This window comes from Cyclopterus lumpus, chromosome 20, assembly GCF_009769545.1.
Source record: "Cyclopterus lumpus isolate fCycLum1 chromosome 20, fCycLum1.pri, whole genome shotgun sequence".
Classification (NCBI taxonomy): Eukaryota; Metazoa; Chordata; class Actinopteri; order Perciformes; family Cyclopteridae; genus Cyclopterus; species Cyclopterus lumpus.
The window spans coordinates 11,668,046-11,693,227 of NC_046985.1; the positions used below are offsets into that span (position 1 = coordinate 11,668,046).

Below are 25,182 nucleotides of genomic sequence, written 5' to 3' on the forward strand. Positions count from 1 at the left end.
ACAGATACCTCCAACAATTTTGGATTGTGGTGAAGCAAATCTTTCTGAACCTTAATAATTCCTCATGGAATGAAGATAGATTCCACGAATGTAACCGAACAGTGTTTCCTCTGTAATTCAGTGCAGCGCTTCGGGGAAATGTCCATACTGCTTCTACCTCATGGCCGGTTTTGGTCACAGTTATGGTAATAATGTGTACTGAAGTGCTGAATACATATCCACATTTTCATGGATGCTTCTTCTTTTTTCCCCTCGGGGTATTGGTAAATGTTCCTCTTGTAATGGCATTTCATAGTTATAAATAGAGGAAACTGTGTCAGCACCATAGCATACTAACAGTGAACATATAGACACATAGCACAACTCTCGGCAGTGTCTTATTTTTACGTTCAGACTGATTCACTTTTACACACACACACACACACACACACACACACACCTCTGCAGTTTCTTGATCTGCTCAGCTAGGCTCTGTTTCTCATTGTTGAGGAGGCTTATCTGGTATTCCAACTCTTGGACAACTTCTGTCTGCTGCTGTAGAGGGACACAAAGATTTTTTTTTTTTTTTACAGACATTGCATTCTATACTAAGTCAAAACTCTTCATGAATTGGTAATATCTCAAACTATATTCAGATCACTTTTCATTTAGTGCCACAGCCTTTTACTGAAACAATGTGATTGTAGCGAGGGAAATTAAGTTTTTCCATCATCATCATCATCATCCGAGCTTAGTGGACTGCCTCCACTACTTTGCTGTCATGAGTCAAAGCAATTGACCTTCGGGGGAAACTGCCAATGTCTCTCAAAAAGTGCGTCAATGCCTATTTTCGAGAGCAAAAAGGGATCTGTGTCCATGATAAGGGTGTGCCCATCGCTGCTTTGGAAGAGCAACAGTTTTTTTATCACAAAGCTCTTGATGCAGCCAAAAGGAAAATACCTGACTGATTCACTCTTTGTAGCCAAGCCAAAAATCCATCAATAATGGACAGATGCGACGACTCATGAAGAAATGTCCCCGAATTAAACCCATACATGTACATACACACCAACCTGATGGGAGAGGTCAGGCTTTTTTGGGGGATCTTGGGCAATGCAGTTTCCTGGAAGATCGCCAAAATCCACCCCTACTGACACATCAACCGTGTCCCGAGGAGAAGGGAGAGGGGTACCACAGTTCCTGTAAAGCTGTAACAGGTCGGGGGGTTTGGGGATGTTGAGGCCGACATCATCCCACAACTCAAAGTCCTGCAAATAAATAAAAAACTAAGTGATTAAACAATGTGTGGTGGACGAGTGCGTGTCCTCTGCATAGACAAAGCAGAAGTTCATGCAGGCTCAGAGAACAGGACAGCTGATCCCAGTTGTTGAATATATTTATGGTCACATGACCCTACCACAGTTCATAGACCAGTGCCCCCAAGTCTGATACCTCTTATTTTGCCTGAGGCATAACATTACAGAAATTAATGACAAATAACAAGAAAACATTGTTATTCTATTCAGATATGTGTCAGTCAGAATAATCTTTACCTGATCATCATTTTCATCAGAGAAGGTGATGGATGAGAGTTTGTATTCATTTTTTAATAAATATTCATTTACAAGGAAGTTTAAGGCTCTTTTCTCCAGTGGGCGTATAGGCTCCTGAGGTAGAGAGGAAAGAGAAGCTGTAAAAATGACTCAAAGCAGTAAAATCAGTACAGGGTTTGAAGGAACACATTTCATCTCTTGATTCATTTGAAAAAGGAAAGGAATTCACAAATCTCATAATCCAACACTTAAATATTTCCCACCTGAATTTCAAGACTTGACTTGTAGTTTTTTCTCTCCTGAGAGGGAACTTCGCTCTCTGAGAAATTGAGAAGATTTTAGATGAGTTTGAAAGGATGCTGAGCGTTATTCATCTAGTGGAATTCTCTTAGAAACAAAAAAAAAAAAAAGAGGGAAAGCTGTAACAAAAGAGGGTTCAGGTGGAGAAGAAGTTAAAAGTACGCCACACCTGCTGCGTGAGTCAAGTTGGCGCGCAGAGCCTGAATGGTCTCCTTTGCTTTCCGTAGCTCAAACTCCAGCACTGGACAGGAAGTGACAACACACACACACACACACACACACACACATACACACACAGGAAATGCATCCAACCAAAGACAGGGAACAAAGAAATAAAACAAAGATGGGCATGAAAACCAAAACAACCACACAAGAGTAAGAGTCATAAAACAAAACAACAAAAAGGGTACATGCAAATCATGGATCCAAGGAACGCATGCAGCAGAGGATCATGGTAAAGCCGGCTCGATGATAGTCTGTTTAACAAGTGTGTGTAATGCATTGAGACGCATCTCAATGGTTAGGTTTCCTGCCCTCGTTTGCCTCCCATTAACAGCACTGATGTGACCGACTTCAAAAATGTGAGTCCAAAGTTACTTCAACTGTAGCTGAGGTGAACAAATCGATTCAAGCTACCTAAATGTAGCTTTGATAATCTAGGAGCTGTCTGACAAAGGATGTCTAGTTACTAACAAGTAATTAATAATTTGGTTTCAAGCCACTCGACTGGCAGCCACTGCTCAGGTTGTTACTTCTTCTAAGCCACAAAGTTCTAAGTCAAGAATCAAAAAGTCAATTAGAACATGGTATGTTATCGTTTTCCATAAAAAATAAATACAAATAAAAAGAACCACCATATTAATAACACAAGCAAGCTGTTTCTGACATCTTATACAATCAGAGGCAGCAACACTTGATTTGTACATTGAAATGTGAAGGGCTTAAACCAACACTGAATAAATAAAGAGAACACACAATATTCTGAGACACGTTAGATTAAAAAAATAAAAAAAAAACACACGCAAAAGGTAAGAAGCGATGGAGAAGGAAAACTATGTTGCATAACTGTGCACTGAAAATCTGCCATCTCATGTGATCCTGTCCCCGAATATCTCTCTAATGTCCAGGATTATGGATCAACAGGTATTGGTTTCATACTCAACATACCAGTATGACAAGTGCAAAAAGGAAGAATGCTCATCAATCTTTAGTGTAAACACAGTAATTTTCTGTAATGCCAGTCAACTTTCAGTTTCCATAACTTTAGGAATATTATATTTTGGCAAAGACAAATGCCAGCCACACATAATAGTTGGACTTTTATGGCCAAATTCACCCACTCTGAATCCATCATTCCTAACCTGTCCAGCAGATCAAGAGTGCACAGGATGCAAGCGCAACAAATGGAAAACCAAGAACTGAATAACGGGGAGGTTACAAAAAAAGAAGAAGCAAAAAGCTAGTCTGGATGGAGTGACTTGTCCAGTATCGGTCACTGGGGTTTGATCAACGTCAGGAGAAAGCCAGAAAACCCAGAGTCAGACAGCTGGGGCCAGGCATCTTGGCAAGAAGAACAGTTTGAAGGGATTAGAGTGGGGGTCAGTGAAGAGGGAGGAGAGGAGTTGGAAGGTGCCAATTTGGTGAATGATAGTCTCTTTTCTTTTTTTTTTTTTAAGATGCATATTATGTAGTTGGGAGCATGGACCCAATATCTCTGCTGCATGGTCTTAAATGTGCCCTTTCTTTGCATTAATGTACTGCATGTCAGTTAAAAGCCCCAAACCACAAACAAACTAGTTCCCTGTTTACAGTTTAAGTGTATCCACCTAATAAACGTGTTAATACAATGTCATCCTTGTTCTACTTTAATAATGCAATAAATACATTAAATGTACTGACATCTAGAGTTCATAGACACGTAAAAAAACAAACATTTTAGAATACAGGAAGACAGTCTAATGTTCATGCTTAGCACTGATGCACCCAGTACAGGAGGAAAAAAACATCTAATGTCAAAGAAAACATGAATCATAAAATATGCCAGTTTGTGCACAATTCCATACTGCAGTTATGGATTGGGGGTTTTCAGGACTAACTACCACTTATTGAACAAATAGGTGGATGACTACAGAAACAAGGATGTAAAGGATGTTATTATTACTAACCACCTGTACTATGGTATAATGTGCAGGGCTAAAAAGTAATGTTTTACTTCGATTTACATCGATTATAAAATATAAAAGATGAAAACAGGAGGCAGTTTAAGTTAACATAATAGTATAAGTCCTTGCATGACAGCGTTGTGCCTTCTACATTAATGTTAAAAGTTAAGCATATCCACCTGTTTGTTTTCCTTTAGTCAGCAGTGTAAATATACTCATCACACATAAGCAAAAACCAACAAGCTGCTTGTAACTAAGCAGCTGCTCCTAAAACCAGCGCTTTGTGATGAGGCGCCATCGGTTTCAGACTCAGCTGTAAATGTTTATGGCAAAAACTGTATAATGGTGTGTCACAACAGAGCCACAGGGTGGAAAGAGGGGTGTGATTTCAAACAATTCTGAGACAGGTTCTGTACCGAAAATACCACAGACTGACTCAATGGTGTGAGAGCTGACGCAGAGGCACGAACACCTCAACCGAGTTAAAGAAAGAAAACATACAGCCTGTTGGAAGTGGTACATGTGGGCAAAGAGCTATGTTTTCAGAAAACACTGTCCGTTAATTAACTTAAGTCTCCCTAAAAACAGCCTGAAAAAGCACAATCCGATACCACTCTTGTTTAGCTTGGACTCTGACATCAAATGTGTTAAAGCACATATGCTCATTATTTTGTCATCCCGGGGAAAGCAGCTCGTATACAGTCGTGTCACTGTGACAACACCAGAATTAATCCATATTTAAACTTTGTGGTGGCTTACCCTGAACATCACCGTTATACAGGCTTTGATGCAGCAGGTCTTTGTTTCTACGCCCCCGTCCCATTCTGTCAATGCCTATTTCCCTGATTTTGTATTTTTTTATGTCCACGTGGTTAAGCCGGGTCTCTTGCTCTGAACTCTGGCACTAGGGTTCATCTTACCTGCCACTCGCTCGTCCGACTCTCGGTTGCCGTCATCTGAGTAACGGGCAAAGTCCAGAGAGTCCAATGTGCTGATGCTGCCTGCTCGATCTGAATGGAGACACATAGACGGAGATTAAAAGTGAGACATGTATACACTCCCAACAATTAGACGAGACCAAAGATTAACCAGTATGCACAAATGCTAAAGAAATGTTCCTTTATATGTGCTCCTCTCTGGTGTGTAGCTGACCCCTGTGGACCTGTCAGGGGTCAGCTACACATCAGTAGCCCCACTGTGGTAGGGATTTAGCTTTTTGCTTAAGGACTCTCCACCAGGCTGGAAGTGATGGTGACTAACCAATAGGCCACTCTTCGACCAAACAGATGGAAACTTTGTTACATTTTGCTAAAAGCAGAGACCTCTAAAAGACTATGTAGGGTGGTTATACTTAAGCCAAGAAACATATGAGTCACTGCACATGTGGGAAAACAAGTAAATCACGAAATGTTAACTCTGCGAAGACCTTTACTTTATGGAAACACCCAATTCCAAACTTAACACCTCCAGCCAACAACCTCACATCTGAGTAGCTATTGTTCACTCAAAAGAGCAGAGGAAGCTGATGCAGAAGCATACTTGTGCTCCTATTTCACCGAGGTAGGCTGTTCGTTTTCCTCCACCTCAAAACAAGTGCAACCTTGGACTGTTTGTTCTCTGATACCTCGGATATAGTGGAAGGTCACAAGCACGGGCTGCTTTTGGCTTTTGAATCACATTAAATCAACATTTAAAACAAAGGACCATCAGCTCATAGCTGTCATGTATTGGTAACCTTAATATTTCTGGGCTTTGTCTTGGTGGGATGATCCGACGCGACAGCCGGTGCTGAGAAATGAAGCCAACGCAGAGTTGCTCAAAACTGCAGTTCCTGGAATGGCCACTTGAGGCCTGTTTAAAAACGGCTCTCTTTTTCTGTGTGTGTGTGTGTGTGTGTGTCACATGTTCAAATGTATGTCACACTTTCATTACTGTGACTGTACAGTGAGCGCTTCTGGCTAAGAGAGAGTGTGTGTGTGTGTGTGTGTGTGTGTGTGGTGTCATTGTTTCGTCTTGCTGACGTCAGGTTCACCCATCTTTCTATGGAGAATGCTTACGACTGTCCTTACCTTGTGATAATGTTTGAAAGGTATTTGGTGAATTAGAGGATAATAGAAAGTTGGTAAGCATGTCTGTGTGAGGGAGAAAAAAACCTTTAATTCCAAAAAGTGAAGGAGCACACAAATGTGTGCCTAAATTGCACACACACACACACCCATACAATTGTTTGTTGATTTCAGGTAGTTGGCTTGTAATTGTATATCAGTGGTTGTTAGCTTATAATATCATTGACTTGATCAGTATTCCATTCAGTTCTCCGAACCGCTTATCCTATTCAGGCTTGTGGAGGCGCTGGAGCCGATCCAGCTGACATTGGGCGAAGGCGGGGTTCACCCTGGACAAGTTGCCAGTTTATCGCAGGGCACATATAGAGACAGACAACCATTCATGCTCACATTCACACCCAGGCCTCTCTTACTGTGAGGTGACATCATCATCATGATTGGTAGTGTGGGAATACCGAAGTAAACCACGTCGCCGCAGGAAGAAACTGCGAGGCCTCAGCGTTAACCTGGACCTCTGTGTCGCTTTGCTAAACACCTCCTCCACTTACAGCTGTTGTTGTGCTGCTTCATCGGACGGGTGTGAATAGAACTGCCACAGCAATTAAACCGGCAAAAGCCAGGACTTGGAGCAAAAGTACACACGGGATCCACAGGATCCTTCGTCTTTGCAAGCTTAGCCGACATCTTGGTGATGTGGACCTGCAAAGACTGGACGATGGCTGCATCGATGTAATTGTAACAAAGACTGCAGTGTACTCCTGATGTACAACTTCTGCAGGTCTTTCACAACGGCCCTGCAGGCTTTCTTGGTGCTTTTGTAGTTCCAGGCAGTCGCTGCTGGTTTGTATTGAAAACACTAATATTACAAAAAGAATTGAATCTTAAGGACAACAAAAGACAAATATGATAAAGGATATTTGTTGTGCTTTTGCAAGTATGTAAAACAAAGCAGATACATTGGTGGCAGGGAAAGGAGCAAAAGTTTAGTTTGAGAACAAAGAGATTCCATAGTTAATAGTAGGCCAGGTGATAAATTGGTGTGACTACACAGTGACATAGTGTCTGTGGAATCTTTGGAAGGCTGTGCTAATTCACAATGAAAGAGGTACAACAATAAATAACCCACATTGAGTTTTGCTTCGCTGCCAAGAAATATGCATGTACAACACTTGCATTAATATGCACAGAACGAGTTTAATAAAAGGCAGGCAGCCAGTCTTTGCTGGTCCAGAACTACATGAACTAAGTGAACACTCGAAAAAATATCATTATTCCCCTTCACACACTCACACAGGTTTGTGCCAACTTCACAGATGTGTAACAGGAGAGATCACATGAATAGTGGTTACAAACAATCTTGCCTAGAACATTTTATGTGATGCTACAATATGACCCATTTGAAGTAGCACACGGTCGGTGCCTGCAACTACAACTTTACTTTTGGATTCCTGTTCTGACATGCAACTTTGTGGGATCCCATACTCGGTCTTATGTGGCAAACATCACCAACTTCTTAAATGTGACAGCTTACCGTCAACCTCGCACGTGGCAATTTAAATGACTTGCATGCTCAAAAGGTCCTTGCATCAAAAGAGCAAACAACGACCCGACTAGCCAATGAGGGGTGGAGAGAGAACCATTCATGCTCTCTTGTTTGCAAATTAGCAAGGTGGGGAGAGATGCCTTGCTGTGTCATGTGGCTTAGAGCAACAGTTGCAGATATAATGCTGCTCGTTCACACGCTTACTGCAATGAACAATAGCCAACCGTGACTGGGTGTGTGGATACTTTCAGATTAGCAGAAGACTCAGAACCATTACCAAATACCTGAACAATGCTATTAATGCACTGAGAACTAAAGGCTAAGTAAGCATAAACAAACCAAGCAAACTATCATCACACTCAGCCAATGATGCTTCATTTCTGTATCATGCGTTCGACCCCTAACTGTGAGGTTATTATGACATGTTATTTTACAATGAGTTAGACGGTCCATTAAATAATATGCAACCCGAATCATCCTTTAAACGCACTCTGGCGAAATAAACATTTTTTTTAAAAAAGGTACATATAAAAAGGTAGAAGTTGTTTATTTTGCAGGGCGTTAAGTTAAGGCATTGAATGTGTTTTTTGTGTGACCATGCTCCAAACCTTTTTGGAGTTTGTATGATAATACAACAACGAGACCTCTGCAACGAACATACAGACAATGTGTGATTGATGCAGTGGTCTCTTAAAAAGTAAAAGTCAGTCTATTCAAGTATATAATTCCACTGGCAACTGCTAAAGCTAACCTCAGGACTATACAACAGCCTCCTGAGAAAAAGTGTTATTATATAATATATTATATTATAAAATTGCTATTGCATCTAAATGAGAGAAAATAAATATTCTAGTTTTAAAACCAGATCCCCTCTTTCAGCATGTATTTAAATGCCGTCAGTCCCTTCCCTGGAAAACTGCCAAATGCTTATACAATGAAAATACATCATCTGGCCTTGTTGCTGACCCTGAACCAAAAGAGTAAAAGTTACAAATGCAGTACTGTGTCATGAGATTCTGTAAATATTGTGAGCCATTCGGAAACTAAAACACTGATTTAAATCCTAGAATAAATGAAGAAATCCTCAAAATAAATGACCCTGGATATTAAAACTGTGACAGGAAACACAACATTTCCAATTCACTTTGCATATAGACTCTAAAAGCATGCGCAACACTCAGTAAGTTCATGGTAATGCTCCTGCTGCTCTATAGCAGGCTTTATCTATTTGTGGCTGGGGCTGTCACCATGGTTACAATTTGCATAGCATGTGTGTTGATGTATACATAGTTTTCTGTCACCAAATAATACTGCAGGTTATTCCCATACAGAAGTCCTGCAAGTGGATGAGGGTGCTACAGATATACACCCTTCATTAAAAAAAAAAGTGATATGCATATCCCTGGCCTGGTATAACAACTGGTACAAAGCAACACACACACACACACACTCTTATAAAGCACTGCCCCCTGTAGGAATGAGATTTAGGTTCAAAGTAAGTTCAGGATGTAGCCTAAGATGCCCTGCGAGACACCAAATGTCTACCGGCTGCAGCCTTCAATTCAAATTCGGAAGTGCTTTACTTGAATAGTGCAACACAGTATTGCTTTTAATTCTTCCGTTGCCTGTTTTCCTTCTCTGGGGCTAAAGTTGATCCTGACATCGCTCTGGCATAAAGAACAAGGGAACGAGGCATTTCCCTACAGAGCTCAAAAACTTCTCATCATTATTATGGGGCTGCCATAGTACCACTCATCCGGCTGGATAGTGTGGTAGAGTATAATAGCATTTCTGTGATGATGTAGTCTGAATGTCAGCCAGCACAGCTGACGATCGAAACCCGCTTGTTGACTGCGCGGGCCCTCAACCAGGAGGTGGACAGGTGCAGCAAGCGGATGTTATCTCGGGATCTATGGGGCTTCCGACTCTAGCGTTTTACGATAACGTTAGTTAGCATAACGCTGCATTAAAGCCAGAGCCAGTCGACAGCTACATGACGAGCACTGGGAGCAGCTGACGTTACTTACTCAGTGGTCCTCCAGGTCCAAGTACCTGATCTTTGGCGGGCGGAGTGCCGCTCTGACGCTCGAAGTTGCCAGGGTTAGAGAAATAATCCCTGAGCCTCGGCAGCTCTCTGCCTGCTTCCAACAGTTCTGTGTGAAACTCAAGGGCCGTGAGGAGGTATTGGTCCCGTAATAGCTGAGCAGCAATGCCGTCCACAGATATCCGTGTCTCGGTAGCGCCTGCCATCGCGGAGATAGCCGCTATCGAGACCGAGCCCTCGCCGCCACTGGGGCTCGTCCGGTTGCTAGACAGCAGGAGTGTCGGGGGCTCGGCGTCCGCAGGTGGAGAGAAAGGATTGCCTGGCGGCGGCCCTGGCGCCCCTACACTGGGACTTCTCGCGGTGTCAACCGTTTCATTGGGTCGCCGTTCAGCCTCTTCCTCGGAGTCGCTGAGATTGAACGGGTTGACCGACGCCATTTTTTCACTATAAGGATTTTTAGCAACCTAAACTAGCTAAGCTAATCAGACCCGCTTCTTCCTGAATGGACATCAGGCTAGCGACCATAGGTGGCTTTAACAAGGGGGAAAAATGCGATGCTATGATTAGCCAAATTTGATCCAAAGCCCGCCTCTTTTATGGGATAGTAGAACATGATTGGACAATGGCGAGACAGAAAGGAAAACTGGGCAGGGCACATTCAGCTGACAGCTGAAAGATAGCCTGTGCTCGCTAATGTGTCATCAAAGAACCACACGCTGTGACAATAACATTTTTACAGTGAAACTGAATTGTAACACATTTATTTTAATAAATAAAGTGAACGTAATTTTTTAAACAAAAACGTTTTGAAAATATTCGTAGAAAGCTCGCTGGAAAAAATATTTCACTACAGTACCCACAATTCAGCTGCTAAGTATACAGAGGAGAAGAAGAAGCTACGATGCACACACGTCAACGTAAAACGTCATGGTCACAACAAGGAAGTGAATGCCCATGGTGTCTGAAATTATTGTACTAATCTCCTTAGAAAGAAGGACGGTTGGTTTCGTAGTGCGACGCATTTAAAGATTACGTTGATCTTGTTTCGCACAACAAGTCTGTCGTGTTCTCCGGACATCTACGAAAGATACAATGGAATCTAAATCCGGAGAATGGGCTGTAGTTACTTAACGTTAGATAGTTCTGATCTCCTATTCATTTATTAACGAACCAGCGTCCCTCGTCTTTGTGGGCAGATTCCAGTGACGTTACATAAGTTACAGGTAATAGTCTTTGCATTGCCAAAGATGTAAGTGTAAAAGTCACTCTTGTAAAAACGACAACAACAACACAAAGTTGTAATGGCTGCAGTGGGCGACTTACTATTAGAATTAACTAACTATTAGTCAATTTCTGCTCATTGGCTGACAGCAGATTGTGACAAATGATTACCCTTGCCATTAAGCAGTCTTTATATGGCACAAACTATGGCTTAACCCATCTGTATAATAGTGAACCTTTCTAATACTTCCTTCTCCACTTGAACTAACCTTTTAATCCTAAACTCTAATATAATATCGTGTATTTTTTGTCCATATCTGTCTTTTCTTTTCACCTTCTTCCCACTCCTCTTGGCTGCTCTGCAGATTCAGCTCGGTGCTAAGGAAAATGAGGATGATGACCTTCCTCCTGGTTGGACTGTTAGTCCATGTGGTCTTCTTCCTCTCTATATTTGACATCTACTTCACCTCTCCCCTGGTCCACGGCATGACACCCCAGGCCACGCCCATGGCACCCCCTGCGTCCAGGCTGGTGTTAGTGGTGGCCGATGGTCTCCGAGCAGACAGTCTCTTCACACTCCTCCCGAATGGCTCGTCCAGGGCCCCGTACTTGAGGTTTGTAAACAGAGCAGTGAGCTTCTATGTGGTGTGTTTTTGTATATATATATATATATATATATATATATATATATATATATATATATATATATATATATATATATATATATATATATATATAATGTTTTTGTTTGTGTGTAATTATTGGTCTTTTATTTTCCTTATTTGTTCTTAACTTCTGAGTAACTGCTGTTTGTATGTGCACTTCTGTGTGTGTTTCCCAATATTAGGAGTGTGATTGAGGAGAAGGGTACCTGGGGTGTGTCGCACACACGCGTGCCCACTGAGTCCCGTCCCGGTCATGTTGCTCTTATCGCTGGCTTCTATGAGGATGTTAGTGCTATTGCTAAAGGTCGGTGTGTATATTGATACAGAAAAGGCTGTGTGAAAGATTAACTAGTTGGAGCTTTTGACACTTGTATACCTGTAAAAGTGTCTGCATGGGTGACTACTATTGTTGTGTCTGTTTGTGACTGCAAGGTCATTGGAAAGTGTGTGTGTGTGTCTGTGTCTGTGTCTGTGTCTGTGTCTGTGTCTGTGTCTGTGTCTTTAGGGTGGAAGGAGAATCCTGTAGAGTTTGACTCTGTGTTTAATGAGACCCGTAACACCTGGTGCTGGGGCAGCCCTGATATTCTGCCAATGTTTGCTAAAGGTAAGCACACAATTCACACAATCAGGACCACCAACCAAACTGTCATAAAAGCAAAAGGTCACAGATTTAGACTGTATTAAAAATCTGAAATTTAAGCTTAGCAACTGATCTCTTTTATTCCTCATCGTTGCTGCTTCCATATTTTGAATAATTTAAAAAAAAATTCCTTTTAATGAAGCTCATTTTATGCTGTGGTTTTTCCAGGTGCCAGTGGAGACCATGTGTATACTCACACATACCCAGCAGAGGAGGAGGACTTTGCCTCCACAGATGCCTCCAGGCTGGACACCTGGGTGTTCACGCAAGTCAAAGTATGGTAGTGGAATTACTAACTGTAACGATGCATGTCGTGATAAATCTGTTGATAATAACGACTAAATAGGTCATTGGGCTTTTAGATAATTTGCTTGCGTAAAGCTTATATTTTCCAGTTTTATATTCATCATCACTAAACACAGCAAGGTGCTTATGTTATTTGTGGACACACAATGCATTTTCATCTCGCAAAATGCGATGCCACGTTGAGTCATGACAATGGATTGTAGCAAGGCTGCAATACCCTTTATTGGAAAATAATGTTTATTTACACATTGTCATCTTCAATACATCTATCCATGTTTATTTTTCTTTCTGTTCTAGTCATTCTTTCAGTCAGCAAAGTCTAACTCCAGCCTGAGGGCCAATCTGCTGGAGGATGAGAACGTCTTCTTCCTGCATCTGCTGGGCATAGACACAAATGGACATGCTCACCGACCAATGTCACAGTAAGAGACACGTTTATACGATTTCTTTTTGTTTTGATGTCACTCTGCATGACAAAAGAAGAAAGTAGCATTCATTTAAGTTGTGGTATCTGTATCTTTTATTTCCTCTTTGTCTAGGGAGTACCTCAACAATATTGGCCTCGTAGACACGGGTGTCGCTGAACTGGTGTCTATGGTTGAAGACTTCTTCGGTCATGATGGAAGAACGGCGTATGTGTTCACCTCTGATCATGGCATGACAAACTGGGGTACGACTCTTGTTTATGTGTGTGTGCCTTTTTACTGTATACAATGACAAATAATCAAGTCTTTGACATGATCTGTCGATGTGTGTGCATGTGCATCTAGGTTCACACGGTGCAGGTCATCCCTCTGAGACACTCACCCCTTTAGTGGCGTGGGGAGCCGGAGTTAACTATGCCCACAAAGTCACTGAAGTCCAACCATACAAGGATGGCTTCCTACAAGGTGCGGAACTCATGTAATACAGGTTTATATTTAGGAACCAGGTTCTCCTACATCCACTAAAGACAATTCAGATTATTTTCAAGCAGGGTGGACTTTTGTATTTTGTATTTTCTTGCAATAAAAAAACCCAAACAATAATGTTGTAAAGTGTCTGCAATATATGTTTTATTTACATTGTTGTCCTGGTTTTTATGCCTACTGTTTTTCTCAGATTGGAAACTGGAGCATCTTCGTAGAGTTGACGTCAATCAGGTTAGGACCATGGACCCCTTTGAGATAAGATATATCAAATGTCATATCAAATGTCTTGTATATTATAAGGTGATACAACACAACAACAGGTCGTAAATTATATATTTATATATATTTTTGTATTGTTTTCTGCAGGCAGACATCGCTCCCCTCATGGCTTCTCTCATTGGTATCCCGTTTCCTGTTAACTCAGTTGTAAGTCAGGAGATAACCTAAGGACAAGGGAAATTGTTTTGTGATTGTTATCTTAGAAAGTTGCATGTAAGTGTAAAGTTGTCGTACATTGATTTTTGAAAGTACACTCCAGTCCCTTTGCCAATCAGTGATGTAACTGAAATAATGTCTCCGCACTTCACCTTTTTTATATGTGTTTGTGTCTCTTCAGGGTGTGTTACCTCTTCTCTACCTTAACAACAGTGACCACTTCAAGGCGGAAAGCATCTACACTAATGCTATTCAAGTACTAGAGCAGTACAAGGTATGAAAGCATCCAGCTCTTCTATTACTGACGCATGGATCATTAGTATGTTATATTCCAAGAAAACAATCACGTGTAGCTTCACTGTTGAACTTATATAGCTATGCAAGTAACATATATTATTAATCTTATCAGTTGGACATGTACTACTATATTGGTATTACTAGATATTACTATTTAGTATTATTTATTTGATTTATAACAATAACTTCAAAATGATAGCTTTGAACACTTACTTTTTCAGGTTTAAATTGTGATCATTGTGTTTTTTTTATAGATAAAAATGAGCCAGAAAAAGGAGACAACTTTGTCATTTCTCTTCACCCCATATCAGTAAGTACAATTAGTGAGTTAATGACGTATAATAGAATGAACTATGAATTAGTGAATTAATAACATTAACTTTTTTTCCTTTTAATGTGTGTTAAGTTTTTAAAAAAGCGTTTTTTTAAATGAATGTCATGTAACAGTGTGAAAGGCTTGGCAATATTTTTCACGCACTCTTTATTGCTTTGTCTCACTGTTTTCCAGACTTCTCACTGACTCAAAACAATCCGAATTCATCCACAAGGCTAGAATACTGATGCAGCTGGAGAAGTATGAAGATGCTGTGAGTATTTGGAAAGTACATTATGCAGCTGGTAGGTAATGTAACGGTCGCACAAGTGATTCAAAGTAAACTACTTCAATACATTTAGCTGGTGTTCTAACACAGTGTTCAGGTGAACAACATTTAGCACTTGCGGTGCGATCGAGGACTATGTAGTGACCAATGTTGTTGCATAATACCCAGCTGCTGATGTTGTAGTAGAAAGTGTGCTAAATGTCTACATGAACAAACCTTTTGTGATGTTGGTCATCCAGAGTTTCTTTTTTGTTACTTTACATTCCTTGCTGATTCGTCTTCTCCAGGACATATTTGATTTAGTTCAACCCGTTCATTTCCCCTCATCTGTCTCTTGTCAGATTTCGCTGTGCCGGTCTCTGATAGCCCACGCTCTGGAGGGCCTCCTCTACTACCACACTTATGATAGGTTCTTCCTGGGTTGCAGTGTTGTGCTGGGGTTTGTAGGCTGGACCTCGTATGTAGTCCTAGTCATACTGAAGACTCATGCCAACCTCAACAGACGCCCCGGTCTCCTCAAACAGGTCAGGGCATATGCTACAATCCCTCTCTCTTTGCCTCTGAAGATTCCTTTCACCACGACAAGTTTCTGAAACGTAAATGTCTCGTGAAATGACATTCCTGGTGTTGCTCCTGTCTATGTGTGCAGATTCCCAGCCATGCCTTGGCGAGGCTGTGCGTGTGTGTGACGGTGGTGATCACTGGGTTCCTGCTTATCCAAAGGAGCCCCGTTACCTACTACGTTTACTGCCTGCTGCCGGTCCCTTTATGGTACTCTGTCCTCAAAGAGTGAGTAACGTTTTGAAAAAATGTAAAATAGAAAAAACACATCTGCACAATTACATTAAAATCTAATCAAACAAATGTGTAAAGTCCTGTGTGTAAGTGTGTAAAGTGTGGTGGAGCATGCTCCACCACACTTGGACACTGGATGTCAGCAAATCACAAATCATAAGACACATCAATGGAGATCTCAGCAATCAACAAATATAGCAGCCTTTCATTGAATGTAATTTACCACACACACACACACACACACACACATGTTGGTGCATGTCTGGCACAGCTTCTTTGAGGTGTTAATTTGATCCTTTGAAGTGGTGTTGTATCCATTCATGGTTCCCCTTTGTATATATGGATGAAAGGAAAGTACGTGCAGTTTTCTTTCTTTTCTCCCTTTTACCACATAAATAATTATCTCTGATTACTGATCCATTTTAGGTCTGGAACTCTGACAGATTTAATTCGCTCGGCCCCATCTCTGCCGCTGTGGAAATGTTTTGGCTATTTTGTGCTGGTGTCGTTTGGGATCGAGCTACTGGTAGGAACCTTTGATGTCCTAATTCTGCTACAGCACTCTGTTGCATGGCTTATTAATAAGCCTTGCATTGACCACCACATACAGTTCTTACTACAAATTGTTCACAATTCGTTGGGCTCATTGTGCGCAGTAGAAGTTACTCTGTAACGCGGACACACAGTTTAACTTTTCTGCCCCCAGGTGGTGAGTTTCTTCCATCGCGCCATGCTCACTGTGGGCCTGGTTGTCCTCTCCGTCTGGCCCTTCCTGTCGGGACTTTTTGACAAGGCCAAGGTAACTATGTTCTAGATCAGTGTATAGAAAAGGATGTGTTCTCTTTAGTCCAGCTTCTTAGAAATGGAGCGTGAACACAGTAGCAACATTTCCTGCTTCCAGAAGTATTGGATTTATTTATCAAGAACTCCAACATGTATTTTGCTCTTATCATCAGTTTACTGTCAGATAATTATAGTAGATAGTTCGATAATGTATGAGCTCACATGCAGTTTCTAACTATATGATCTAATTGTTTCTCTTCCTGTGTAGTTTCGTTCGTTGAGCTGGTGTGTGGGCTGTCTGTGTTTGGCTGCTTTCCCCCTGATGCCCGTTGTGGGCAGAGAGCCTAATATACATCTGGTGTGAGTGCTTCCTCTATTTGCTTACATTTACCCGAAAGTTTAACACAATGCCGCTCCATAGCTAAACTCAAGAACCAGATTAAGCTCAGTCAGTTACAAGTAAAAAATATAATAGAAATATGTTTTATCTTCATTCTTAAAAATCTTAAACATCATCACAAAGGGGTGACATTTGTTTGCTATAAATCATATCATGATGGGCAATGTAGCTGGAATCAATATCATAATATTGATCAATATACCTATATAGAAATGTGTTAGATAATAAAGCTTCATCCAGAGCCATAGATCTACGAGACATACAACTACTTTCACAAGCTTAGTAGGCCTATCCATAACAGACAAACTGAATATGATATGTAACATGGAGGAGTCAGAGACTCTCAATCAAATTGACTGCTAAATAACAGTAGCATCTTTATTCACCATCGTTGTGCAGAATTAAGTTGCGTGTCTAATAACTTCATATATGATGTTTGTTTGCTCAGTACCTGTGCAGGTCTACTCACTCTCTTCACTTCAGCCTGTTACCTTTGGTCATCAAGACGGAGAACAACACTACACCTGAGTGACAGACAACAGTTTTTCACCCAGGTAGCTTTAATACATATCATGTTGTGTGTGTGTGTGTGTGTGTGTGTGTGTGTGTTTGTGTCATTGCATTTTCCAAAAAATTAACTATTATGTGTAAAACTATACCACCCAGATGCTCCTTGTGGCAGTGTGTGCGTACGTTCCATCCCTCACACACTCCAGCCTGCAGCAGAAACAGGGCCTGCCACTTTTTAACCAGATCATCAGCTGGACCACATTAGGTAGGTTGGTGTGAGTGAGCAGAGGATACTTGCGACCATTTTTCATACCATATCATTTCATGGTGAGATTAAAATCCGGTTTGTTTTGTATTTATTTCAAATTTTGAAAGGGTGATCACATACAAATCAAACTATTTTAGTCCTGGCTAGATCTAGGTTCAATTTCAACGCCCCCCCCCCCCAACACTGTATCTCGTCCCCTCTCCCCAATAATAAACCAATAAAGAGAAAAGGACAAGAGATGATCTTTAAAACAGTATTACATGCCCCTCAAGCTGTAAGTCTCAGCACATCTCTCCTGTCCCTTGTCTTTTCCTCAGCATCTTCTATGCTCGTTCCATTGTTGAGCTCAACGCGTCTCTTCCACCGACTCCTCAGCATATTCCTCTCTCTCACAGCCACATACCTACTGCTCAGCACCGGGTAAGACGAGCAACTCCACACGCACTTCCTGCACGCCACATGTAGAGTTTTATAATCGCAGCAAAGCTACAATATTATACGATTTCTAACGTGTGCTTTCTCCCTCCCAGGTCAGAGGCATTGTTCCCTCCCGTGTTATCTTGGTTGATGTTTGTGTGGATCAACATTGAACAGGAAGCTATGCTTGCTCAGGGTGTCTCTGGCAGACAAGAGGTAAAACCATGAGGTGTATGCTCCCATACTTAGATTTTGAAGAGCAGCATCACATGTTATCAGCTGTATACAACACGGACAACCACATTTCCCGTTGGCATGTACTTTAATAGTCTGTTTGATCTCATATAGACATATGATCACCTATATTTTATTCAAATATGCATTCTGGAGTCTCTTCTTATCTGGTCTGAAGTGTTCTGGAAACATTTACTTCATACTCATTTTTCTTAATCAAAGAAACAAGGACATCCCTACTCATGATAACATTATGTAATCTGTGAAGTAAGCCCGCAAATATCTCTACAATGTACATATGGTCTCAGTACTGACTGACGTTATATATTTGGGTGTGCCTATGAATGTGTGTGACTGGGTGTATGCACATGTGTATGGGCATGCTTTTGTGTGTGTATTGTCTTTCAGCTCGCCACAATCGATTTCTCCGCAAACATTGACATCACCAAGATCCGACAACTGAAGTTGGATGACATCAGGAGATCATATTTTTTTGTATCCGTATTACAACAGTGACTTTAGCTCAAGCGCTTAAAAAAAAACTATATCCAATTTGATAATCATTTAAAAAAGTTAAGTTTGATGTGTGAAGTGCGCAATCTTTCCTTGACTATATATTTTCTTCAGGTATTTTTTATAATAACAGCTTTCTTTGGGACAGGGAATATAGCTTCCATTAACAGGTACGTACGTTTTATTTATGTCATTTGTGTATGGTAAATAGCAGGAAGTTTTGTTAATGGAGGGGGGTATGCATGGTTCATGGTTTTGAGGATATTTTTGGGTATCAGCAATGCATTATTTGAATACAGGAAGGAAGGAAATATGTGATTTGTGAAAAAAACTGACCTTGTACTTTCTGTGAGTTACGAGCATTGTTCAGACAACAACAGACAGCTCTTGTGTAGTGCATGATTGTGTACTTCATGTGAGATTGCCTACATAGTCATTCTGTACTTTAAATACATTTCTTGAGTTGTATTCCGAAACAGATTTGTACGCTGAAAACATGAGTCTTTTAGTTTTTAATCTGTAGTCACTTCCTCTGCTTCTTTCCCCTTTTCTTTCAAGTTTTGACCCAGCGTCTGTTTATTGTTTCCTCACCATCTTCAACCCCTTCATCATGGGAGGGCTGATGATGTGGAAGGTACCATAGAAATGTGTTTCTTTTGATATTATAACCACAAAATATATACATATGAGTATATATATATATATATATATATATATATATATATATATATATATATATATATATATATATATATGTATGTCTGTCTGGGAAATATGCTTAAGTATGTTTCAAACCTCAATTCTTAATATTTCTCTTTGTCCTTTTGTTCTTCTAGGTTATCATTCCATTCATAATAGTAATGTGCACATTTGAGACCATCCAAGTTGCAACACAGCTCTCATCAAGAAGGTAACTTTTCGCCGATACTCAACTCATCTGCTGTCGGATCAGTTCAGTCACGGGGGGGGGGGGGGCTAACGTACAGGACACCCAGTAACCACATCTGCTCTCGGTGCCAAATACCATTGCCTCTCAAACACTTGCCAACAGAAAGAAGCCTTTCCTCTTGCCACACTATATGCTGTTTTCAGAGAGCTGAAACCATGAGTCAGCTCAAATAACTAAATGTGTGTGTGTGTGTGTGTGTGTGTGTGTGTTGCCACATGTCTGTGCTATCCGTGTCTGTGCTATCCGTGAAGTATGTTTGCAGGATGAAAGTTCTTGCCCGTAATGCTTTCCTCTGTTCTGTCTCCTATTCTTCCTTTCCAGTTTGTTCCTCATTGTCCTGGTCATCTCCGACTTGATGGCTCTGGTAAGGCTGTGTGAAAGGTTCAAGTTGAATGTTGGGTGAGAGATGCACTGGGAGGTTCTTTCTCCTGTATCGTACAGTACGTGTCTAACTCCCCCATCCTCTCCTCAGCACTTTTTTTTCCTAGTGCAGGACTACGGCAGCTGGTTGGATATTGGAACAAGGTAGGTTAACTTGGAAATACACAGTTCTAGGTCTTAATTAATTACTAATAAATAACTTGACTCTTGTGCACGCACGGTCTCTCTTCCTTCTTTGTGCCTTCTATCATCATCTCTTTTATGCCATCTGTGATGCATACAGTTGCACGTAAACTCGTTAAAAGTTATTTCTCCATCTCTTTCAGCATTAGTCATTATGTGATCGTGATGTCGATGACAATCTTCCTGATGTTGCTCAGTGTGGTCACACACATTCTCACCTCACAAAGACTCTTTCTGTGGAGACCCAAGATGCACTTCCCCTAAATAGGTGTGTGTGTGTGTGTGTATGTGTGTGTGTGTGTGTGTGTGTGTGTGTGTGTGTGTGTGTGTGTGTGTGTGCACATTCTAGTTAAACCAAATGTGTACTACTCATTTTATGTTTATATTTGTATAGATATTTTTTTATGTAGTATTTGCCTATTAAGCCAGGGTTTGTTTGTATAATTACTTCAGGTTTACATTCTTAGAGGAAATGCTGAGTTCTTCTTTTCAACCGTTATTGTCTTCCTTGTATTAATATAGAATAAACACTTGTGGTCTCAGACTTTTGCACACCACTGTTTGCACTGACACTCATTCCCTGTTCCACCTTCATTGTTTTTACATTAATGATTGATGAATTGACCACTTGAATATGTAACTCTGCATCATACCTTTGCCAAGGGGGCTGATTTATGACCCACTAAAGAAAGGTAACTTGATAACTCTATTAACAGTATTTCCAGATAAGCTGCCTAAAACATATCCTTGTTGAGAAGGAATAGGGAGTGATTTTAATGTATTGTGACTACTGTATTTGTGTACAGTTGTCAAACTGAGGAAGTGGAATGGAAAACTGGAATTTTCATAAAGTGACCTGTGTGTTGTATTTACTGCAACCATTAACAGGATTAAACTGTGTGTCAGTATAGTGTATGTGCTCTTTATTTGTACATCTAGGCTGGGCTTAGAGGGGGGAAAGTAGAATGTAAAACTGTCTTGTAATGTTCTTAAACAACTGCAGACCAGATGCACTCCTATAGCCCCCAGTAGAGCTTGAGAAGCCAGTGGCCAGCAATGGGACTGTGGTTGCATTTGAAAACTTGTAAATAACTGTATTTTAAATAAGAACATTGGTATGTGGTGCAAAATGTAGGGTGTTTTTAATAAAAAGAAAACCAAAAAAAAAAAAACATTGTTTTTTTTAAAATACACCCATAAGACATTACTGAGGACAAACAATATAACATTAGCTGCATGTACTGACTAAATTCACATATGCATTCCTAAACTATTACTGAGGAAATAGTTGCACCTTGCTTTGGTCCGGGTAATTACAAGAGCTCTTCCTCTACTTTTCTCTGTTGGGAAATGCAGTTTGTATCAGGTATGTTCTGAATAAGGTTATAAATAATAGGTCAAATACCAGCTTCAAAGCTGACTCAAATGCCTGCAAAGTCATCATTTCAGTGGAGCACAAGCTAGAGTTTCAGCAACATGTTTTGGTGTCACTAAGGTAATGCAATCATTTAAGTGTGGTATTAAAGTAAGATTTGATTGGCAATCTGAGTTATCTTTTTTTTTGTTGCAAAAACTACTACGAATTTCTTCATGTACTATACAATATCTTTTTTGACATGATATAAGCCTTTTACGACATTTTATATATATTCTACAATACATTTTTTTCCATCTTAATATACTTAGTATACAATTACTTGACTTTTTAGACATACTGTACTGTAAACTATTACTGATTTTTACTCTTCTCTTTACTTTTTTCATCAGGTTCATCATGACACACAAAAACAAAATAAATAAGTTGAAGTGGTATAAATAATATATATATATATACAGTATATCACATACATCCTCACAAATCCTCATCCCCATAAATCGATGGCACACCTACACATGTGGGTTGAATATATTGTGTATTGTATTGCAAAAAAAAGTTAAAAGCTGAACTACTGGTTTGGATTTCATAACAAAATGCAGAAGAAGTGTTGGGTGTGGACACCTGGCAGGCAGACTGCAGAAATTATAGTACATTTAAATATTTGTCTCTAAACCACAGGCAGATTTAAGTACTCTAGTATTATCTTTGCATAGGTACATGCAATCATGCACCAAATCCCCCCTTCCCTTTCCACCTGTAATCAAGTTAAGCCATCCAATGTATGTACAGGTCTTCATCACATTCTAATGGTTTGAATTTAAGTGAATATTGAAGACACAAAATAGCAGACGTAGAAAGAGTGGTGACCAGAAGGAGGAAGCAGTTAGCTCTTTGGTTGTGTGTGCAATCACCTCCTGTTTCTGACATAACACACACACGCACACACACACACACACACACACACACACACACACACAAAATATGCAACACTGTTGGTTTCTGAAAACCCAGTCACACAAATAAAGTTAATTTTCATAATCTCAACTTCCACATAAGCTGACACACACACATGCACACACACAAGCATATCCGCACATGCATTCAAACAGAAACAAAGACACACACAAACACAGACGTACTTTCCCATGCTCGCCCCCACACTTGTAACACATCCTTTTATGCCTTATTTTCACACGCAAGAGCACTCGGCAGGCAGTTTGTCTTGGAACCAGAAGGTAGGTAAGTCCGGCTTTGTTTACTGTAATGTTCATGCAATAATATTATGTTGGTAATGATTAGCTTATACTCTGAACAATATCTTTGTTTTAAAACCTCATGATGTTTAAATCCTAATAATGTAATGCTTTTAGTCCTGTTTCATGTTAAACCGATATGTTGTTACTACCTATATGGAGGACTAAAATATTACTATTGTTTATGTCTTGATCTGGATGTTTAAAAAACATGCACAAGTATTAGGAAAGCATTATATTACAAATTAAGTGTAACATAATCTGCTGTGTCTGAGAGTTTTTACTGCCAATTTTAACTTCTCCTTTTCTGTCTTTTATTTATTTATGTTACTCCTATTTTTAACAACAAATTGAAGTTTACTGATACAGTTTAATATCACAAAACAAGAATAGCATACAATACCTTCTATCTACGGAACCTCAATTTGGAAAAAACTTTAACAGTGGAAACAAGTTAAATAAAAAAATCAACAACTTCCAAATATATTGCTCCATTATACTCCCGTATCTGACATGCCCCGGGCCCCTTTCTCTTCTTCCCTGTCTTTTTCTACTTCAGATGGCATCCATGGCGACCCAAAGCCCACTATCCACCGCCATGAGCATGATGACGACCACAAGCTCTTTACTCACAACCTCAAAGGTGCCGGATGGTGATAAAAAACCTGACGAGTACCACACAGTCCTCCTGGTCCTTTACTCTGTGGTCCTGCTCATCGGGACCATCAGCCTTAGCTTGATGATGCACATCATGAAGTTCAGCACGACATCCATCACCTCCATTGCTGTACTCAACCTCATCTTCACCCACTTCATCTTCCTTCTCACTGTGCCCTTCAGGATTTACTACTACGCCACTAATCACTGGAGCCTGGGCCACGGGTGGTGCAAAGTGGTCAGCGGCATGATTCACATCCACATGTATATGTCTTTCATCTTCTATGTGATCATCCTCATCACGCGCCTGATGGCGTTCTACTACAAAGCTGAGCAGGTGGCCTCCTTCCAGAGGATTCATGCACTCGTTGCCAGTGCTGTGGTGTGGATGGGGGTGCTTGTCGTGGTCCCTTGCATAATCTACTTTTCCTATGGAATAAACACAGAAGGTGCGAGCCCGGGCAACAGTACCACACCTGTGACATACTGCTTCAAGTTTGGAGACAACATAGCGTCCGCTGCCAAGGTGCTGAACTACATCGTAAGCACATTCATCATAGTGGTGGCCACAGTGCTGACATCCCTCCAAGCCAATGCCCTACGGGTTTTATACAGGAAGCATCGCCAGGGATGCACCTCTCAGCAGGACTTTGGGGCTCAGCTGAAGAGTCTGTGCTTTGCTCTCATTATGGTTGTCAGTTTCATTCCCTACCACATGTTCCGGTTGTATTACGTAGAACAACTCCATCTGCAGAATGTCAATGAGGTGTTTCTGAGTCTGACCACTTTTAACTGTTTGGACATGCTCACCTTCTTGGGGCGGAGAACCTGCTCCATGTGCTTACCGGGAAAGGGTATTTGACAACCGTTGGTCGGATGTGTGTTAGGGGGGGTCATGATGTTTCAACTGCATTATTTTCTTACTTTGTTTGACTCTACTGTCATTTATTGCCACACCAATTATTACGTGTATTGTATTGCTTAGGTGCAGCTCAATAAAAGCAGAGTTTACCACTTACTCAAAAGCACATACAAGCAATCATGAAAACAGATGAACTGGAATTAAGTACACAAATATTGTGATGAAAAATACACACAAATAAAATTCACTAAATGGCCACTCACTAGCTGTTCACCACCACTTATTTAGTTTTGATGATCTTCAAAACCAGACAAACTACCCAGCTCCCCTCTAACCTCTGTCAGATGTGCCATGCTTTGCTTTTTTAATAGTACGACTGGTGTGTCAACAGCAGCTTTTTGTGACTTATTAAAATGTTGTATTTATTATTTGCAATTATTTGATAGTTGAAAGTGCAATGAGAGAAACAAAACTACGGTTGTGGTTAACTAGTAGGCTACCATATTGCTTTAGACTCAAAATGAATGATCTCTTGCCCTCTGCTGGTCATTGTATATACTACAAAGGCTTCAAGCTTGAAGCTTGTCTTGCTAGATTGTAACAATGGTCTTTAAGTTCCCTCGTTTATTTATCAAAATTGTGACTTCATGTGAAAGGCATGTGAGTGGAAAGAAAAAATAAACATATTACGCCTTATTTGCTAACACTTAACGCTTGTGTACATAGCTGGAGTGAAATAAATATAATTGTTACTTTTTTACCATTACTGTGTGAAACATTACCTCAAACCTCTTGGATCTCTTACCTTCCGCCCTTGGAGGTGGTGTTAGAGGCCTTGGCTGACATGCACACAAACACACCCCTGGTGATCCTTT

General features: G+C 40.5%; 3 protein-coding genes across 13 annotated transcripts in view; 2 read left to right on the forward strand and 1 right to left on the reverse strand.

The window, feature by feature from the left end:
* relch (RAB11 binding and LisH domain, coiled-coil and HEAT repeat containing) overlaps positions 1–10,185 on the reverse strand; it is a 31,624-nt gene extending 21,439 nt beyond the window's left edge. For 7 of the 9 annotated variants that reach the window (XR_004611701.1, XR_004611699.1, XR_004611700.1 and 4 more), the window contains exons 1-7: positions 9,631–10,169; positions 4,915–5,004; positions 2,002–2,073; positions 1,796–1,851; positions 1,533–1,646; positions 1,053–1,247; positions 440–534 (exon numbers count right to left, since the gene is read on the reverse strand). Coding sequence is in view for 6 of the 9 variants with exons in the window: in XM_034559711.1 (XP_034415602.1) it covers positions 440–534; positions 1,053–1,247; positions 1,533–1,646; positions 1,796–1,851; positions 2,002–2,073; positions 4,915–5,004; positions 9,631–10,084 (1,076 nt within the window). In the remaining 3 variants the exon portion in view is untranslated. Of the gene's footprint in view, positions 1–439; positions 535–1,052; positions 1,248–1,532; positions 1,647–1,795; positions 1,852–2,001; positions 2,074–4,914; positions 5,005–9,630 lie in introns of all 9 variants that reach the window. The other 2 variants (XM_034559706.1, XM_034559708.1) reach the window with 2 other exon arrangements.
* Positions 10,186–10,549: 364 nt separating this feature from the next.
* Positions 10,550–21,309, forward strand: pign (phosphatidylinositol glycan anchor biosynthesis, class N). 2 transcript variants are annotated; one of them, XM_034560400.1, is made up of 29 exons: positions 10,550–10,870; positions 11,234–11,482; positions 11,716–11,837; positions 12,039–12,137; positions 12,342–12,448; positions 12,777–12,901; positions 13,019–13,149; positions 13,250–13,369; positions 13,581–13,621; positions 13,757–13,816; positions 14,007–14,099; positions 14,377–14,432; positions 14,631–14,709; positions 15,066–15,248; positions 15,374–15,513; positions 15,946–16,045; positions 16,226–16,318; positions 16,571–16,662; positions 17,151–17,256; positions 17,369–17,477; positions 17,798–17,900; positions 18,011–18,113; positions 18,540–18,626; positions 18,759–18,814; positions 19,203–19,278; positions 19,481–19,554; positions 19,915–19,957; positions 20,066–20,118; positions 20,301–21,309. In XM_034560400.1, exons 2-29 carry the CDS (start codon positions 11,256–11,258, stop codon positions 20,419–20,421), a joined length of 2,799 nt encoding a protein of 932 aa, XP_034416291.1. In that variant the 5' UTR covers positions 10,550–10,870; positions 11,234–11,255; the 3' UTR covers positions 20,422–21,309. The 2 variants fall into 2 exon arrangements, with proteins under 2 accessions (XP_034416291.1, XP_034416292.1); XM_034560401.1 differs by lacking the exon at positions 19,915–19,957 and having other exon boundaries at positions 20,301–20,418.
* Positions 21,310–22,492: 1,183 nt separating this feature from the next.
* On the forward strand, positions 22,493–25,003 carry LOC117749775 (probable G-protein coupled receptor 141). Of its 2 annotated transcripts, none has more exons than XM_034560520.1 (2): positions 22,493–22,770; positions 23,348–25,003. In XM_034560520.1, the coding sequence occupies exons 1-2, from the start codon at positions 22,681–22,683 to the stop codon at positions 24,305–24,307; spliced, it is 1,050 nt and encodes a 349-aa protein (XP_034416411.1). In that variant the 5' UTR covers positions 22,493–22,680; the 3' UTR covers positions 24,308–25,003. The 2 variants fall into 2 exon arrangements, with proteins under 2 accessions (XP_034416411.1, XP_034416412.1); XM_034560521.1 differs by having other exon boundaries at positions 22,494–22,774.
* Positions 25,004–25,182: the final 179 nt, after the last annotated feature.

Coding starts and splice junctions, on each gene's coding strand:
- pign (XM_034560400.1), top strand. CDS start 11,256: ATGAGGATGATGACCTTCCTCCTGGTTGGACTGTTAGTCCATGTGGTC. Junction 14,433..14,630: donor TTTCTCTTCACCCCATATCA/GTAAGTACAATT, acceptor ACTGTTTTCCAG/ACTTCTCACTGACTCAAAAC. Junction 14,710..15,065: donor TGGAGAAGTATGAAGATGCT/GTGAGTATTTGG, acceptor GTCTCTTGTCAG/ATTTCGCTGTGCCGGTCTCT.
- LOC117749775 (XM_034560520.1), top strand. CDS start 22,681: ATGCTCGCCCCCACACTTGTAACACATCCTTTTATGCCTTATTTTCAC. Junction 22,771..23,347: donor GTTTGTCTTGGAACCAGAAG/GTAGGTAAGTCC, acceptor TTTCTACTTCAG/ATGGCATCCATGGCGACCCA.